Consider the following 18,631-nt stretch of genomic DNA (forward strand, 5'->3'; position numbering starts at 1 on the left):
GGGTTGTGAACTCCCCTCTTCCAGCGAGAACCAAACTGTATCTCCCCCAGGTCAAGTCACATGGCCAGTCTCAGCAGGACCACGCATTCTGCAACCTTTGCAGGTGTCAGGAGGAGGTGTATCATTCTCCACGACTTGACGACATCGTATCTGGGTTTGTCAATCTTCGGTATGAGTACTACCTCTGCCCGATGCCAATCCGGAATATCGTGACGCAACCCGTAGTCGACCAGACGTCTCAAAGTTGTTGTATCCCTTCGCTTCCAGAACAATATGAAAGGATACCTGATATCATCCTCACCTGGACCTGTGTTCGTAGGGGACCTAGCCAGGGCGATCTCCATTTCCTGAGCACTGTCCATATCGATTATGGAGTCTTTCCAAGGAGCAGGATCACCAGGGGATAGCTGCTATGCAATCAGGTCGCTGATGTCTGAATGCGTCGTGGCGTAGGACCCATCTGGTTGGGCCATGGAGGGAAGTGTTCGCTTGGCTTCCAACTTTCGTGCTAGCCAAAAAATGTCCAGGTCCTGACTTTCAGCTATCTTGGTCCTGATGTGTTCGAACCTGGCCCTCAACAGGCAAGCCCGGTAAATACTCCTGACCAGTTTGTAGTCCTCCGTCCGCTCCGCCTTGCGCTTGGAGTATCGTCGTAGCTGAGCTACATCTAACCTCATCGTTTCCAACTCCGGTGTCCACCACTCGCACCAACCTCTGCCAATGGAGGCCCATGGGAGCGCGTCCACCACACGCCTCACCCCTTCCTATAACTTCGCGTCTCCTACCTCTTTAAGGGCTGCCAGCTGCTTCCCGTCTTTTTCTCAGACTGCTTTTTTCCAGGCCGGCCTTCGTCACATAATGTTGTCAGGAAGGTCTACCTTCAGCTTAAGGGCTTGAGCACTATGCTCACAGCCAGCGGTGTCCATGTATCGATGTCGGACATAAGGCATCCTATGTAGGCAAAAGTTGATTCTGGAAATATCTCAAAAGGTTGGCACTGTCAGCAGTACCATATTCATATCGCGAGCCGGGGCCGTGAACCACTGTTTCAGCCACCGTCCTCCGGTATTGTTATGGTCCACATTGGGGTCTCAGTCTTGATGTCTGGCATTGAAATCTCCAAACGCAATGTCAGGTTCCCCTAGCTCATCCAACCATCAGATAAACTGGTCCTTGGTATAGCCAGGTCGAAAGTAAACTCCAGCGACTACCTTCTTTGCCCCTTTCTCCCAATACCCACTCTGAGCACTGCCTTCCCCATACCCCATCACCTCAAATAGCCCACAAATGTGGGATGTAACCGGTACGGGTACTCGGTTATTGGTTTTGTTTTATGTTTTGCTTTAAGTATCGCTTTGTTACTTGGTTTGTTTTAAGTATTGTTTGATACTTGGTTTTGTTTTATGTTTTGTTTTAAGTATCGCTTTGATACTTGGTTTGTTTTAAGTATCGTTTGATACTTGGTTTTGTTTTATGTTTTGTTTTAAGTATCGCTTTGATACTTGGTTTGTTTTAAGTATCGTTTGATACTTGGTTTTGTTTTATGTTTTGTTTTAAGTATCGCTTTGATACTTGGTTTGTTTTAAGTATCGTTTGATACTTGGTTTTGTTCTATGTTTTGTTTTAAGTATCGCTTTGATACTTAGTTTGTTTTAAGTATCATTTGATACTTGGTTTTGTTTTATGTTTTGTTTTAAGTATCGCTTTGATACTTAAGGAGTTTTACCAAAGTGTATCGATTGATACCTTTGATTAGTTTCGTTCATGCTAGACATGAACAGATTTGTGTATTTAAAAGACCGCCTGTTTCTACGATAGAAAAGGTAGACTTCGACAGACAGTATTTCAATATACTTGGTTGAACGGTTACTTCTTTGTTTCTCAGTACACCTTCGAAGCCTCCTTTAGTTCTCAGCTCTTGCCTCCTCTCCGGAAGAGCAGGCCACCTGCCAACTATCGTATTCTTTACCGATAACGTGATTAGCACCTTGCGAACACGTTACATGGGACCAAACGAATACCTCAACACCTGACTCTTTAACAAAAGAAAACAAATCCCATCCATTAACATCTACTGGTACATGTTGTCCCTCCCGATCAACAGGAGGTTCAATAATAAACAACAAATCAACAAAGGGAAATAAATCAAACGCCAGCGTCCGATTCCGACTACTCCTCCACACGTTTAATGCCAATATCGTAATAAGCATTAAAAGGGGGCCTTGACTGATCCATAAGGGCCAGAGGCATAGGCGGAGCCGGTGTTCGGATCTCAGGCAACCCAACTCGTTTCCTCATCACGCGGCTTGATGGCGGCACCAGCCTTGGTTTTTAAAATTCCACGTGCCGGGAAGGGGGAAGGCCGTTCTGGTTCCTTAACCTTGGCCTTTATCGACTTATGGTGGGGAGTCTCCTGTTCCTCATCACTGCTGATTTCGATCAGCCTGGGTGTCGGGGACCTTCCATGGCTGCAGTTTCTTCTCCTTCTATTCACTTCTACCCTCTTATCCTGCTGTTCCAGTTTTCTGACAGGTTCCTTCCCGGGTCTTGTCGGTGTGGCTGTTTCTTGTCCAGCAGGTGAGGAAGGTAGAGTTGGAGACAATGATTTGATACCTGGGCATCGCTCATATCCTGTGAAGTGGTCCATCCGGTCGCACAACCAGCACTGTCTCCTCGTATGTCCACAGGCCTGACCCACCCCTCAGGGACAAGCCAGCTTGCTGCACATGTGCTCTCGAGAGAAATGTTCTCCGAAGTAGAATCGGCACCAGGGGGGGCGACCACCTGTCGCTTCGAAGTGGCCAGTTTTCAGGCACCTACTACATACCTTAAGGGGGCGAAGCTCTTCAAAAACTCGGACATTGCGGGCTCCTCCTCGCAACCAAATCTTTCCCTCCACCAGTCTTTCCTTGATGGCCTCCTTATTTTCCACCACGAAGCGGATGCCGCAACTCGTAGCATTGGCCTGCCTCATAGCGTCTATGGATCCCATAATATCGGGCCCGGCAACAGTGACTATACCAGTATTGGATTGCTCCAGATCAGTGTGAAAGCCATCAAAAGCCGCGCTTCCAGTCCATCCTTCCACCCTCCAAATCGATCCCCATCCTGTGTCAGCAAGCGGAACACCAGAAACAAAAATCTTCACCTTTTTCAGGTTCCTCTGGAATTCAACCTCCGGGAGTGACAATTCCCTAAGCAGATCAAGCCTGGCCTTGTCTAATCTGTTGTCTAGCTCTGTCATGGAGTGTGCCGCCAAGGTCAGGAAGATGCATCCAATTTCTGGCCGGACATGTCCTGCGAGAATATGAGGAGCATTTCCCTGTATCTTTCCCTAATTGGAAAAGGTCGTATTGATCCGATTTCGGATTGCCTCAATATCGACACCCTCTAGCAGGGCAACCTTCCTCCGAGTGGTGAAGCGCATGGTGATGTGCCTCCCTCTAGCATTCGGGGTTGGCGACAAGCGCGGTGGTGGTGGTACCGAGTTTAGTGGGTCTGGGGGTCCCATTGGTACCTGTCGGTATTCCTGTCATGTCTGAGCTACCCCTATTTTGACGCTGGCCAGCGCTGCTAGCCCGGACTAAGCCACCGTAGTAACCCGTGTCACAACCTTCGGAGCCGATTCTTGTTTATCAGCCTTTCCCTGAGTCTCGGCTGGGGCCGCCGCCTCCCTTTCTTCACCAGATCCTCTGGTAGCCTTTCTCCTCCTTCTAGCAGCCCCACTCAGGTGTTTGCCACATTTCCTTCGTTCTTTCCTTTTTTCTTCTTCTTCCTCCCCCTCCTCCTCTTCCCAGTAAACAGACTTGCCTTCGCCTCCATAGGCTACTCGCCAGACTACCCCCCTTCACTGGAGGAGCTGCCGCAGCTGCTGGACTGGTGGGATGAGGCCGCTGATGCAGGCCAGGCAGGACGTACCTGTTCCTGTCGGCCAGCGGGGGGCTTGGACACATATGCCATTCATTTTACTACCTCTGCAGAAGAGGCTTTAGTAGTAGGAGCCTCCGTAGAGGCCTCCATTCTCTTAGGGGTAGGGGATGGCAGGGTTGGCTCCGAAGAGACAGCAGAGGTGCTGTGAGGTACAGCAGGGGGGGGGCGGCGGCGGGGGGACAACTTTACCTGAAGGGTTTCAATTTTCTCCCCTTGCCTGCCAATAATGTCAGTCAGCGCCTTAACTGCCCGTTCTAAGACATAAACTCGACTCCAGTAGTTCATCCAGTTCCTCGGACCTTCATCGTCAAAGGTGGGGCCACTGTTCATCCAAGTTTGTACGTCCTGTACTGTGTCGTCTTCAATCGACCCGGACTCCGAGGAGAGAAGAGGCTGAGTATTGCCAGACTGGATGTCTTCCAGACCTTCCAACATGGACCCGATTACACTACCTGAGCAGGATCCAGGAGAGGGAGTCCTACCAGCATCCAGCATCTCACAGACACTCGCCATGATCGAGTCCGCTTGAGCTACCACAGCGTCGGCACTCTCTGGTTGGGTTTCTGGGAGCTGAACTTCCAATGGAGTTGAATCGCCACTGGGGGCTTCTGAGGGACCCTCTAGTTGGCCTCCAGGAGGTGACACCCATCGCCCAGTAATAGCTGGAGGTGATGAACCCATAGCTGGTGAAGGGGCGTGTAAGCTATTGCCCAAACCAGTCGCTTCCGAGTTGCGCCCATCGCCTAAGCCCATAGGGGTGTCTCTAGCCATCACCCCAGAAGTGGGTAGGACATCCTCAGTCATCAGCGGAAATGGAGAAAGGGGTATGGCCTTGATTGTCGATGGGAGCACCGCAGGCGGAGGGATGGCTAGGCGCCCCTGGTGAATGCCTAGAGGTAGGCCAGGAAGAGCGGGGACAATTTGTTTTTTCCATCCCTCATCAACATTGATAGCCCTCAAAAATTGGGGACCAAGGAGAGGAGCAGCAGATCGCTTAGGGGGAGACGCCGACCGCGTCCAGTGGCATGTTCCAGGGGCAGAAGGGTTGTAATCCTCGTCATCAGAGTCGTCCAGTTTGAACGTCGGGGTTTTATAAAGAGCCCTTTCTCCTGAAGACATTCCTGCCAGAAAGGAGGGAGTCGAAGAGCCGGTCCAGGCATTGTGGGCCTGGTGGAGGAAGCTGGGCATCTTGCTTTGGACAGCCTTAGCGAGGGGAGGAGTAGCAGACCAAGAGCGGGCCTCAACCGTGGTGGCAGTCGAGTTGTCCTTGGCGGGGGGGATGGAGGATTCAGGGACTACAGCCTGAGAATCTTTAGGAGGGGAAGGTGCGGGAGCTGGAGAGTATTCCGAGCCACGGTCTGAGTTGAACCGAACGAAGAGTCCTGTGGTAGTGTCTTTGTTCAAGCCACATGTGGCTGAGCAGCCTCTCCCGATCAGGAAACCTCTTACCAAAACCTCCACTTCTTTCATTTTGGCAACGGTCGCATCGGCGACTGTTTGCCGAACCAAATTATCAAACTGTGGGTTAACTGCGTTCTGGCACCTGTGACAGTAGTGAAACTGTAGGAAACTAAAGTTCCCTTTGGGTGCAACATATGACCGTGTAGTTGCGGGGATGAAGCCACAGTCAGCCTCAGTAGTGGGTGCAAGAGACAAGGCCGCATGTGCTGTCTCAAGCGAGGAGGAAGGGTTGGAGCCAAACCGAACAGAGGACAATATCCTCAAAGGGGGGGGAGAATCCGTGGATGAGGAGGCTGTCGAAGACGCCATCTTCGCCCAAACTATACTCAGTGATTACCGGGACCAGGCCAGAGATATCTCACATTGAAGTATCTTCTAAGCAAGAACAACTACTTCTAACCGACCGCCCGAAACGAAAACCACAAACAAGTAACAGCAGATGAAGTATTTATCACGAGCGAAATAAGGTAAAGTATTGGTTATGCTCACTTCTAACATGGAGTGCAAGAAGTAGGATAAGTACTTAGAACAAAGCGTGAAGAACCTATCTTCCTCAGCCGCCTCGGCCTCCTTATATAGTATTCTTCCCGCTCATAGTCATGTGACCTAAAGTGGTCACATGTGCGAAACCAAATCATAACAAACTAGTCATGTGACCAAAGTGATCACATGCTCAAAACTCATGACCTCATAGCGAGGTCATGTACAAAAACTCATAAACTAATCATAACGCAATAAACAAGTCATATGACTCGACTGAGTCATATGCGTAAAACCTATGACCTCATAATGAGGTCATGTGCGAAACATAAATCATATGGGCAAGGCTTACCCGCAAGGTACACTCGCAAGGCATACTCTCCAAGCACACATCCCATGACTTATACATGAGCCATGTGCGAAAGCATCACAAATCCCACACATAACAAATCATATAACCGGAATGAGTTATATGTGTAAAACAACTATATACTTGTGACTCATAATCATGTGTCATGTGAAAACCTTTTCCCTGCCAAGCCACGTTCGTGACACTCTATCAATAAATTTTTTATGGAGTTGATAGGCATGTACGAAAAGTGTTGGTTTGTATTGAAAACCAGGAGGGCACATTTCTTCTATTGCCAGGCTTGTGGAGTGCCCTTAATACCAAATGATGGGCGATTTGGTAGCTGCTGTGATGTGCTGGGTGGCAAAGATGCGCCAGGTCATGGTGGGCAGCCCCTGGAAGAACTTGTTGTTTGCTCAGGAGGATCACAAAAGGGATCCTAACACGCCCCAAAGTGGCATCCAGGGCACCGCTTTCGGACCTTCATCGTAAAAGATCACTCGGGATATGAACCGATATCATACCCACAGCGGATGCGGGGATCAACCAGTGAGGTCTTGAGGTACTTTCGCGACTCTCGAAGGCTCAGGCTGGGGGAGGTATGATACAGTACGGTACTCCCGGTACATGAACTGGCGAGATCCGGCAGACGTTACTTGTACTTGTAGTACGTTCAAATACGATTTTTATCCTTGCCCAATCCCAAAATTGCAATAAAAGGCCATATCCTAACTCTTTATAGCCAGGACTAAACTTTTCCGGGCTCTCTCTTTGACGCAAACGTAAATTTCATTTCAGCCTCTTCCTATTCCGAGGCAAAAGGGTTCGCCGGTCCCCGCCAGCCATGCGGAACCCAGAACCCCACATCCCACCGCCTATTCACGTGATATTGCTACTCATTGCCCCAGATTGGGCATCCCCGGTCAACATCGGGCCCAGCCCCTGGTTAAATTTCGGAACAAAAACCAAATGTTCCGAAGTTAATGCCTGCGGCTACAGTGGTTTGGCGTTAGTTGAGTCCCTCGGCAACGACCAGATTTCGTTCGCTCGGGGCAGCTGACGCCGAATTCTACAGCTATCAACAATCCTATAAAGCTATAGAGAGATCTTGCCAGAGTACCAGTATGTTTTGTTTGGTACTGATATCCCCCTTTCCTCCTCTTGACCGAACTACTCGTAGAAATCTCACCTTGAACCAGGAAGAGGAACACGGAGATCCGCCGCGCAGGGTTACTTTATCCGCCCCACCTTTCCCCCTCTGTCCCTTAAATTACCCTATCGATACTAACGATAAACCCAGGTACAGTTTGTATGCATACCGTGTTATGATACTCCCTTCAGCCTGATTATGACCAATAGACTTTAGTAGGCTGCAGGGTTTCCCCACTATAACCTAATAAATAGCTATACTACTCCCTTACCCACAGTTTCTCGAGAATGCCCTCATTCAACGCACGCCTAGCCTCCATCACTGCACACATGTCTCCTCCTGTTCCCACCTCATTCGAAGCTGTGCCATTGGCACCAGCTGACCCTTTGTTTGGTCTTGCGGCCGCCTGCAAGGCAGATACTTGTGACAGGAAGGTCGATTTGGTTGTTGGTGCTTATCGTGATGACAATGCTAAGCCGTGGATCTTGCCAGCTGTTAGGAAGGTTTGTTCGTTAATTTTCCGCTCTAGAATGAGGTGCCAAGCTTGGGAACTAATTATTTGTCATAGGCGGATGCCATTCTCGCAAATGATCCAAATTTTAACCATGAATATCTTCCGATCGCTGGTTTGCCTGCTTTTACGTCAGCTGCCGCTAGGTTGATTCTCGGGAAGGATTCGCCAGCAATTCAGGAGTCAAGGGTGATTCACCCTTCGCTCCAGTTTTTTGAATAGATGGGACGTTAACAATTGCTCAGGTCACTTCAGTGCAAACCATCTCTGGCACTGGTGCAGTCCATCTTGGAGCCTTGTTTCTCGCTAAGTTTTACCCTCGCCCACAGAACCAGGAAGTCCACCTTTCAAGCCCCACCTGGGCAAACCACCACCAGATCTTCACGAATGTTGGCCTCCCTCTTGCTTCCTACCCCTATTTTTCGGCCAAGACAAAGGGGCTTGATTTCGAGGGACTTCAAGCAGCTCTTGAATCTTCCACGGACGGATCTATTATCTTGCTGCATGCCTGTGCCCACAATCCTACTGGTGTAGACCCTACACGCGACCAATGGGTTAAGATTGCCGAGATAATTCGCAAGAAGCGTCACTTCCCATTCTTCGATTGCGCATACCAGGGCTTCGCTTCCGGTGATTTGGCCAACGACGCCTGGGCAATTAGGTACTTCATTGAGCAAGGATTTGAACTTTGTGTTGCACAGTCGTTTGCAAAGAATCTGGGTCTCTATGGAGAGAGGGTTGGATGTTTCCATTTCATTTCCCCCCCATCTCCTTCCGCTGCCGATGCCAACAAGAGAATTGCCAGTCAATTGGCAATCCTACAGAGGAGCGAAATCAGCAATCCTCCAGCTTATGGTGCTAGAATCGCCAGCGCGGTCCTAAACGATGAAAAGCTGTTTGCGGAGTGGGAGGATAATCTCAGGGAGATGAGTGGACGCATCAAGGATACGAGGAAGGCATTGTTTGACAAATTGGGCGAGCTCGGGACACTTGGCAATTGGTCACATATCGTAAAGCAGATTGGGATGTTTTCTTTGTGAGCCTCCTCTTTCGGGAGTCCGGAAACAAGCGCGAACTGATAATTCGTAGCACTGGTTTGACTGAGAAGCAAGTGTTGAAACTCAAGGAGGAGTCTCACATTTATTTGACCAAGAACGGACGTATCTCGATGGTATGTTCTAACTTTGACTTCTTCTCTTCTGAGTTCAGAATGCTAACAACCCTTTTAGGCTGGTCTAAATTCCCGAAATGTGGAGTATTTCGCTATAGCTGTGGATAAGGTAGTTAGGGAGGTGACCGAATAAATTTGGGTCTTGGTGAGCGTAAAAACTCGAATACCAGTAATTGAACCAAGTGCTATGTCGTTGGAGTTGCCTTCTCTAGTATAGTCTGGTATGGTCTGGTGGGGGGATTTTTTTTCCTGTTTTCTTGCTACCTTCTTTACCCTTCCCAAAGCATGGAATTCTCGACTACGTATCATAGCACACAATTCCACCATTTGAGCCCTTGCGATAGAAGTTCAGCGAGAGATCAAGCGTTGATTTGTCACAATTCTCTACTCGAAGAATATCTAAATACCTTTCCAGTCCTCTATTCCCTGGCAATTAGTCTCTTCCTCTGGCAGCGATAGAAATTAAAATGAATAAGTAAACCCTTCATTTGAAAACTTGCATCCAAGCAACTTGCAGTGCTGTTGGCTCTTGTGGCATCAGTACTGCACTGTACAAGTAAGTGCCCATTAGAAAGTTAAGTTGGTTAACCCGCAGAATAATCCCTAACTGGGATTGTTAACCGGAAAAATAAGCCCTCTCTTGTACGAGAACATCTCCCCTAGTATGATACTTGTTCTTGTATCATACTGGTACCTGTACTCCAGTACCAGTACTTTAACAAAATTACTGGTGCCATAAATCTTAAGGTAACCCTAACCCTAGTTGTCACTATTTAGACACGTGACTCTTTGCGATTACAATTTGACTACCTTACATCGATTTCCTCGCGGATCTTTCATCTAAGACTCGACACAACTACGATTCCCACAATAATCATGGTACTTGTAAACTACGCTTCGAGTGATGATGAGGAAGCTGGCCCCTCGTCAAGCGGAATCTCCAATCTCGCCATAACCTCGTCGACAAAAGTTATTGCCGCCCCCGATGTCTCCCTGGAAGTTGAGTATTCCAATCTACTTCCCAATTCAAACAACACTAGCTAATACCCCCATAGGACCCTATGCAGCTCCGCCAGTCCCTAATAAAGTCGACAGACAAAAAGATTACAACAAACATGACCTATGACCAGCTTTCCGCACCAGTGGTCGGCCCCTCAAACCCTTTTCTATCCGCCGAGAACGCATCGCGAAAACGCAAAAACGTACTCACAGGGTACGCCGAAGAGTCGGCAATCTCTGACTCTACTTTCCGTACACAGCAGCGGACATTTATATCCTTGGGGTACGCGAAGGATCCCTCCCTCGTAGCCAACGGAAACTCTTTTGTTGGGAATCAGGACAGTGTTGTTTTACACGGGGGCAAAGACGTAGTCCAACTACGACCCTCGCGGCAAGAAACCGACGCGATCAAACGGAAGAGGACGAAAAAAGGGGATCCGTCGATTCTCGAGGGGGAAAACGCCTACGTGGGTCCCTGGGCGAAGTACAATGAAGCTAATACGCTGTCGGAGTCTGAGGATGAGGATGAGGAAGAAGAGGGTGAAGAGGAGTATTCTGCGCCTACGTCAAACCCTATTGTCGATAAGGCCGGCAAGGAGTATCTGGATGTGAACACTGGAGGCATTGGGAAGGAGACCACGGAGTTCCATGGATCGCAGTTGCGGGATTATCAGGGAAGGACGTACATGCACGTTCCTCAGGACCTAGATATCGATTTGAAAAAGGAGCCTGGAAGCTGGACAAATTATATCCCGAAAAAGTTGGTGCATACTTGGAAGGGACACACAAAGCCTATCACTGCATTGCGATTTTTCCCGGGAAGCGGCCATCTGTTGTTGTCTAGCAGTAGTGATGCCAAAGCCAAAGTATATTTTATCCCCATTCCCCCTCACACTAAAACCGATGGCTAACACCATTGTAGATTTGGGATGTCTACCATGATCGTGAGCTTCTCCGCACATACAACGGCCACTCAAAGGCTGTCACAGATATCACCTTCAACAACTCTGGTAGTCAATTCTTAACAGCTTCGTACGACCGCTACATGAAACTCTGGGATACGGAAACTGGAAAATGTCTTCATCGTTTCACAACTGGCAAGATACCGCATGTCATCCGGTTTAATCCTGACCCCGCTCTCCACCACGAATTCGTTGCAGGCATGAGTGACAAAAAAATCATCCAATTCGACACCCGCACAGAGCAAGTAGTCCAGGAATACGACCACCATCTCGGCCCCGTAAACACTATCACCTTCGTGGATGAAAACCGCCGTTTCATCACAACCTCGGATGACAAGTCGCTGCGGGCCTGGGAATACGGCATCCCAGTCCCTATCAAATTCATCGCGGAGCCTTACATGTACTCCATGGTCCGTGCCTCGCTTCATCCCTCGGGCAAGTATGTCGCGTACCAGTCCGGCGACAATCAAGTCGTAGTTTACGCCGCGACGGATAAATTCCGCCAGAACCGTAAGAAGGCCTTCCGCGGACACAACAATGCCGGGTACGCCATTGATGTAGACATTTCCCCTGATGGTCAATTCCTCATGAGTGGGGATTCTGGCGGGTTCTTGTGCTTTTGGGATTGGAAGACTTGTAAAATGTATCACAAGTTTCAGGCTAGCGATGGGCCGGTTGTCGCGGCCCAGTGGCATCCGCAGGAGAGCAGCAAGGTTGCTAGTGCCGGACTGGATAATGTTATTAAGTTCTGGGATTAGGAAGGGGAAAGAATTGGATGTCAAGTCCGTTAGGTTGCGGGAGGGAACGGAAGAGGGGGGAGGGGAGGCTAAATTGTATTTTAAATATCAATTTTTTCTGGAGTGTTTAGGATTAGATGAGTGATATGTTTTTTTCGTTCTGACGTCTACCCCGGAGGCTCACTCGGGCGGTTACCCGATATATGATACCCCACTATATATGTCGGGATCTACCTTACCGGAGTTATATCATATCATACTAGTTACTAAACGAAATTATGTCGAACACAAAGCACTCATCGCGCGCCTACTTTCCGCCTAGCCTTGGCCTCATACCACACATATCCTCACAATATCCCACAAAAACCCTTCTCACTCGAACTGTTGAATAAATTCTCTCTCCCCCCCCAAAAAAAAAACCCCTGCAGGACTCCCTACCATTATACACTACAACGAATTCTTCACGAAACCTTGCACACCAGGTACAAGTACGGTAACAACGGCACACACCCACACTCGGGTTGGGTTAGAATAGTCGTGTCTTCACGCAAGAGTCTGGAGGGTCCGCAGCGCGAGTAGTGCCAGCATGACAGCATAATGAGCACAAACACGCAACTTTTTATGCGATCCCGAGATTGGGCGCGTCTTGAATTTGTACGGCCGGGGAGTATAGACTAGGCTGGACTAGACTAGACTGACTGTTATTATCCGGCGCTGTCATGGCTAATCACTCGCCTGCTCCGGGAGGCACGGCTACCCATATGTAGACTATTCCTCTCTCCTCTTTTGGGAGTAGACTGGCGGTCTCGGGTAGGTACTGTGAATGTTTGATGTTTACGGTCAGTGAACGAAATTGTTGATCGAATGCGGTGGTGAGCTCCGGAGCACCGTACGCAGGAGGGTAACGGGACGGTTCGCCAGAAGGACGGGAGCATGTTAAAATGTTATGACAGTACAGTACAGGTTCACGGACAAGTATCTCTGTGGCATCAAAATCACATCAATACGAGTAAACGTAAGCCATTAGTAGACCATAGTAATTATCTCCTCTCACTATATATCCTTTAGACATCCTTTTATGTACGATTGTAGGGCAGTAGTCTATATACTTATCACCCCGTCGAAAACGCCCAGAAAAAAGAAATGATGACGATGATGATAGCAATGATGATGTGGTATCTGTAGAAATGAAAAGGAAAATATAAGGTTGTTACAGGGGAAAAAGAGAAAAAGGACCTTTATATAAACAAGGAAAAACGTCCCATGGTGGGGTAGGTACGCCCGTAGTAGCGCGGTCCGTCAACTAAAAAGGAATTATGGTATAAAATAGAGTAGAAATAGAAAGCATGAAATGTCCCCTTCTATCCCAGTTCGTACCTCGTTAGGTTGTCTAGTGCAAGTTTCAATCAGCTTCCCGCATACAATGTCTATTAACAGCTCAACTTACAATACTCGCGAACCACATGACGGCTCCAATCACTAGGACCCGTACTCTAAAGTCCGCCCATAATCCTCCAGAACTGTCCCCCTGAGAACCCTCTGCACCCGAACTCAGTCTCGCACCACCGCCGTCTGTTCGCGTGGCCTTGAGTTGGGAAATTTGTACGTCGATGTAATCTTGGCTGCGGTCCAGTGTCTCGCTTCCCTTGACTTCCCCATCGTCACTCGTTATCGGAAGACTCGGTTTACGCAGCATGGGCCGGATGCCCATAATCCACGGAGTCAAAACCTCCGCCGCCCTTCCCACGCGATGGCTGAGGTATAGGAATAACAGAGTCGCCAGAGCGAAATTAGTTATCTTTCGGGATGAGCCAAAGGCTCCAAGTTCCAGGAGCCCTTTTGAGTCTGCGGCCATCCAGATATGGTTTTGTAGAGCGAATGCTTCTAGCGAACACTTTCCGAGGCAGGAGAAAGTATATGAATGTGCATTGCGGAGTTGCGGTGTGGCGTTGCGGAGAGCTAAGTATGATAGTACCGGGATGAATGAGATATAAGGATGATAAGCACTATATTCGCCATCCTCCCCTCTCGAGGCCAAAAACAAGTAAAACAGCAGAATAGCGAGGGCTGAAATAGCAACCGCATATCGGCGAGCGAGGAGAAACCATCTAGTAGAAGTGTACGAGTTTTCGTTCGCTCTCGAGAACAAAACCGAGCCCACCATTCCAGTGTAAACCATCCACAAATCAGAAACAATGTAATCCCTCCATACCAAGACATCCCATTGCGACCCTGCAGCAGCTCCAAAAACGAGGAACACGATCTCCAATATACCCGGCAATAGCCTAGTAGCTATAGCAGAAACAAAGATCTTGCCAAGCAAGAACTTGACATTCGAGTTATGCTTTTCGCCAATCCATAACGTCAAGTAAATGATCAAGAACCAATAAGTCGCCAATGGTGCAAGGTAATAGAAAACATAGTTGGTCCCCATCATATACGGGAGAAGGGCACTCAAGAAATTTAACCTAATCAAGACAGCTACACACCGTTTGAGCGTGTAGTCCTGGCTCCTGAGAAGATATAGGGAGTAGCCATATCCGTTCAGAAACAAATATGCAGCGACTGATAGCCGATAAACTGCATTAATCTTAGCACTCTCTATTCCGCCAGTATAGTCGCATATAAGCATGGTGGCCAGGAGCAACCCTTTCCACTCATACCACTGCTCCCTACTCAAAAGCGGCTGATCCGAGGTAGCGGCAGGTGCTGTCCTCCTAATTGCTATCAGCCCCAAGAAAAGAGTCCCAACAAAGAGCCAGAGCATGTCTGAACTGTGAAATTGCTTCTGAGATTTGCCAAAAACCTGAGTGCGGTCTGCGTAAAAGCAATAAATCACAACGAGTCCGAATATCAACAAGGAATGGATTATCTCATTTGAGGGAAGCCAGTTGAATTGGCTTATCAAGGAGGCAGGTGTGGCCTTAATATCTAGGATATTGTCAGTGACCCAATACCCTCCCTAGGGACTTGATTTCACACCTCCGTGTCTCATATATATAATTGTGGGAAGGACAGCCAGAACAAACACGAGCGCCAGCCATTGGATATAATTTGGGGGATGATACTTATTGCAGCAAGTCCCATCATAAGGGAAGCGGGTGATTTCCCCATTACATCTCAAGTTCAGTAGAGCTTGGGCCTGCTTGTCGGCAGCCTCTTCCTTAATATGGATACCCGAGCTCTGGTAAGTTTGTGGAAGATCTCTCATCATTTCGTCAAATGCCCAAAAAACATCTACTCCTTGGAAGGCAGAGAGTTGTTTTAGGTATGCATTCATGGCGCCAATTTTATCGGGTGTGATAGTTTCCCTCCGATCATCAGTGAGCCATTCGTACTGTGGGACAAGCACCGGGGCAAGCAGCAAAATATCGGACCCTGCCAAGTCCGTACTAGTCCGACCCTCCCGCATATGCTGCACAACATCATCGATATTATCCTTCCACTTCTTAAGCCCGTTGAGATTCTCGTGCCTCGCGTACCACAACCCTGAACCCATCAGAACCAATGCCGCAGAGCCAGAACCCACGCCCGCGGTTCCGCCACCAAATTCGGCGAGCTCGGTAGCTAAAGCACTGGAATTGAGATAGGGATCCCAAATGAATTTCAACGTGACGTCGCCTTTGGTAACAGATATATCGATATGTTCCCCAACTGCTTGTGGGCGGGCTTCCGGGTCGAGCGAGCGAGCGGTAGCCCAAAATATCTCCCGGACGGTCATATCCCCAATGAACAAAGCCCGACGGTTCGCAAGGCAGGATTGGATATCTTTCGGATCGTACTTTCGAACAGTACACCCCGGGACCTGCCAGTTGCTGGGGATCGTGCCATTGAAAGTCGAATCAAGCCACTCTCCGTCATTGAGGAGGGCTCCGCATTTGAATGGATCCTTTGCATCTATAGAATCAAAACTCGAGCTACACGTCAGAGCCCGAACCAAGGCAAACCAAGTTCAAGTGATATCGCCCGATATCACGTAACAAAAGTTCTTGGGATTGCGATCTTACCATACCAGCAATAGCGAATGATCACCCCCAGTATCGTTATAGCAACAAATACAGCTGAAATGCGATCGAGCACAGCTAAGGCTGAAGACGGACGGGAGATATTGAGATGAGCCATGGTGGGCGAAGAGGTCTACATGCAGTTGTGGGACCGCGGGTAATGAATGTTCCTGCGTGAAGAACAGGCCGGAAGAGGACGAGGAGGCCAAATGATCCCGACAAGGACGCTGCCCAACAAAAAAGAAAGCCAGATTGCCAGAGGTGAAGCGAGTGTTGCTGTTGAAGGAGGGCGATGGGGTGAAAGGGGCCGAGCAGTAGTAATAGCAGTCAATCGAGGAGAAAGTGGGAAGTGGGAGAGGGAAACCCGGGGGTGTGATATGTGCCAGTAACAGAGGGTCAGAAAGTAGCACACGACAGCAGCCCAAGCTTGGCCAGCGGTTATGATGGAAAGGGAAGAACTGTGCGCCCATCCATCCCTTCCCGGCTTAGCTGTTGTACAAGTACCTGTCAGTAGAGATCAGTGATACGGCAACTTATTTGGAACGAGAGGATTAGAGGTTAGATTGACTTATTTCAGGTAAAGTAGACCCCCAAGGTGTTTGGAAGAGAGAAGGATAGAGAAGGAGAAGGAGAAAGGCCAAGTTCGGAGGAAAACGATCACGGTGTCCAAAACAGACGAGATCCTTGTCAGAAAGAGCAAGCTGCAGGTTAGGTGCCAGTAGACCGTGTCCTGCACCACCAAGATCCGATTGTTCTCTCTTGCACCAGCATTTCATCACCTATCATAGTCCCTCTTCTACTCCCTTTTTTTTTCCTGTCATGGAAAAGAACGTCCTGGCTTACAATACCTTCCGCTGCATAATCTACGGAGAGTGAGAGCGGTGCAGTGGTGAATTCATTGGGTGACCCATGATAGTACAATTCTCGAGTACTTGTATCATATTGTACTGTGCCACGAACGCCTCCAAAGCCACCCCCGAATCCCCAAACCACAACATGGCACTCTATCATGAGAGCTTGAATACCGTAGAAGATGAATATCGTATGCTGGGATCTTGGAATCCTCTTTTCGCCTAACCCACCGCCTCACTTGGAGGAGCAACTATGGTACCGGTACAGTACCACGCTTTGCTCTGTGTCCTACCAATATCCACACCCCCCGGTTGGGTCCTCCGCCTTTTCTCTGGCTCGCGCCTCCTCTCTGCCTGGGCCCAGCCTTTTCCCTCCCCTATCCCTCCTCTCACCGCCAACTCCACAAGTCCCATTCTCACAAAGCCTTCCGTGATTCCTGTCACTCCTTGTTGCATGGTACTGTACACGCGTACACTGCCGTGCAAACACCCTAATCCTCTGATGATATTGTCCAAAACTCAGCGAACCATCTTCAGGGATGTTACCGGTATTGGAACCTCCTATTGTGCTAGCATTCCTCTCGGCCTTTCGTCCTCAGTGGGTCGGAAGTCCGCATCTACCGGTACCCTATACTCTCGCCTAACTTGCCTTATAATATAGGTATCATACATGATACAGATGAAGCAGTACGGAACTCCACAACCTCTACCCCTACGGTATGATACTCAAATCCCCAAGCCCTCAGCAAACCCCACTTCCATTGGCCAGAATGCAGCACGGGAGATGGCAGAATTCACGACGGTGCTCTTGACATCCGGGAAATCCCGCCCGATCGATCATGGGTAGCAACAGTTGCTCTTCCCCCGGAACAAAGAATTTTACACTGAGTGGTTCCACTTGGTGTGTGTACCCGTAACGTGCACCAGCTCCCCCGATACACCCAGTTATCGCAAGCTTGAGCTCTGGTTGCCGAACTAACAAATCCTTTATGGTACAGTACGGTACAAGAATGAGCCGCTTGCTTTTATGCAGGGTTCGATGGGTTCGCATAAACGCAACCTTACAGCATACAAGTACTGTACAGTACTACCGGTAACTCCGCTACCGACTGCTACCCTACGATACTCGAGTATATAACCTCACCCAACCAACACTATAAGTAGGCGCTAATTACATACAGGAAGGACGGCACGTGGTGAAGGTTTTATTCAAGACCCTAAGAGCCTCACCCTGGCCCCGGAGTCGGCACCCCGGTTTGGCTCGCTGCCGATCAACAGTCTTTTGGGCTTGGTCTTGCGGTTCATCTCTTTTTTTTCTTCTTTCCCCTTTGACAGGGAATACGACGCGCTCTAATGATTCAGTCGTCATCAGTCACCCTAGTACCGGTAACTTGACTTCATATTCAAGTGCTCGTACGGCAGAATTCTGACAGCCTCTCGTCCCTCAGCTGCACTGCCCCCGGATTCCCGGGTTAGGAACCATTAGTTAGGTTCGTGTCTATATCACTCGAGTATGCCATCTCACCACTTGATACTCCCGATTTTTCATCCCAGGCGATAGGTTTGTGTTGTGCTGTAGGAAATACCACGCAGCCTAGGCATCCAAGCTCGCAAAACAGGAGAGCTATGCAACTTTCAGCCCCCGGCCGTCCCCCCTCTCCCTCGGGCGCAATTCTAAATGGCCATTGAGTCTCGGGGAGTAGTTGATGTGTATGGATATTGTAGAATATAGTAACAACCTTCTCTTTAAGATTTATTTCTTATAATATGCAAGGCTGACAGAAAAATGTATTCGACAGAACATACCAGTGACCTTATTTATCTGATTACTAGATTGTGATTAATCGTGCTCGCCTAAATGCCAAATGTGGGGAGAGCGCTCTCTCAAAACACAACCAAGATCCCAAGGCCGATTGACAGACAGCCTGGTCCGGCACCGTTCTGCTGTTATCATATGCTACTCGACCAATGGTGTATGACTGGAACTGTACTACTACTCAGGGCTGGGGCCAAAGGCTCAGCTTTG

At 48.9% G+C, this 18,631-nt stretch overlaps 4 protein-coding genes; 3 read left to right on the top strand and 1 right to left on the bottom strand.

The window, feature by feature from the left end:
• The first annotated feature begins 7,358 nt into the window (after positions 1-7,358).
• Positions 7,359-9,210, top strand: GSTUM_00006350001 (uncharacterized protein). XM_002838537.2 has 6 exons: positions 7,359-7,449; positions 7,521-7,873; positions 7,939-8,070; positions 8,127-8,917; positions 8,971-9,052; positions 9,111-9,210. The coding sequence occupies exons 2-6, from the start codon at positions 7,700-7,702 to the stop codon at positions 9,183-9,185; spliced, it is 1,254 nt and encodes a 417-aa protein (XP_002838583.1). The 5' UTR covers positions 7,359-7,449; positions 7,521-7,699; the 3' UTR covers positions 9,186-9,210.
• Positions 9,211-9,890: 680 nt separating this feature from the next.
• Positions 9,891-11,868, top strand: GSTUM_00006352001 (uncharacterized protein). XM_002838538.2 has 3 exons: positions 9,891-10,051; positions 10,108-10,917; positions 10,974-11,868. Exons 1-3 carry the CDS (start codon positions 9,929-9,931, stop codon positions 11,769-11,771), a joined length of 1,731 nt encoding a protein of 576 aa, XP_002838584.1. The 5' UTR covers positions 9,891-9,928; the 3' UTR covers positions 11,772-11,868.
• Positions 11,869-12,780: 912 nt separating this feature from the next.
• On the bottom strand, positions 12,781-16,354 carry GSTUM_00006353001 (uncharacterized protein). XM_002838539.2 has 4 exons: positions 16,323-16,354; positions 15,758-16,258; positions 14,731-15,647; positions 12,781-14,673 (listed from the first exon to the last, which is right to left on the bottom strand). Exons 2-4 carry the CDS (start codon positions 15,870-15,872, stop codon positions 13,189-13,191), a joined length of 2,517 nt encoding a protein of 838 aa, XP_002838585.1. The 5' UTR covers positions 15,873-16,258; positions 16,323-16,354; the 3' UTR covers positions 12,781-13,188.
• A 633-nt stretch (positions 16,355-16,987) lies between these two features.
• GSTUM_00006354001 (uncharacterized protein) lies at positions 16,988-18,294 on the top strand. XM_002838540.2 has 3 exons: positions 16,988-17,518; positions 17,604-17,735; positions 17,787-18,294. Exons 2-3 carry the CDS (start codon positions 17,645-17,647, stop codon positions 17,957-17,959), a joined length of 264 nt encoding a protein of 87 aa, XP_002838586.1. The 5' UTR covers positions 16,988-17,518; positions 17,604-17,644; the 3' UTR covers positions 17,960-18,294.
• Positions 18,295-18,631: the final 337 nt, after the last annotated feature.

The sequence above is a fragment of the Tuber melanosporum genome (genome assembly GCF_000151645.1).
Source record: "Tuber melanosporum whole genome shotgun sequence assembly, scaffold_26, strain Mel28".
Lineage (NCBI taxonomy): Eukaryota > Fungi > Ascomycota > Pezizomycetes > Pezizales > Tuberaceae > Tuber > Tuber melanosporum.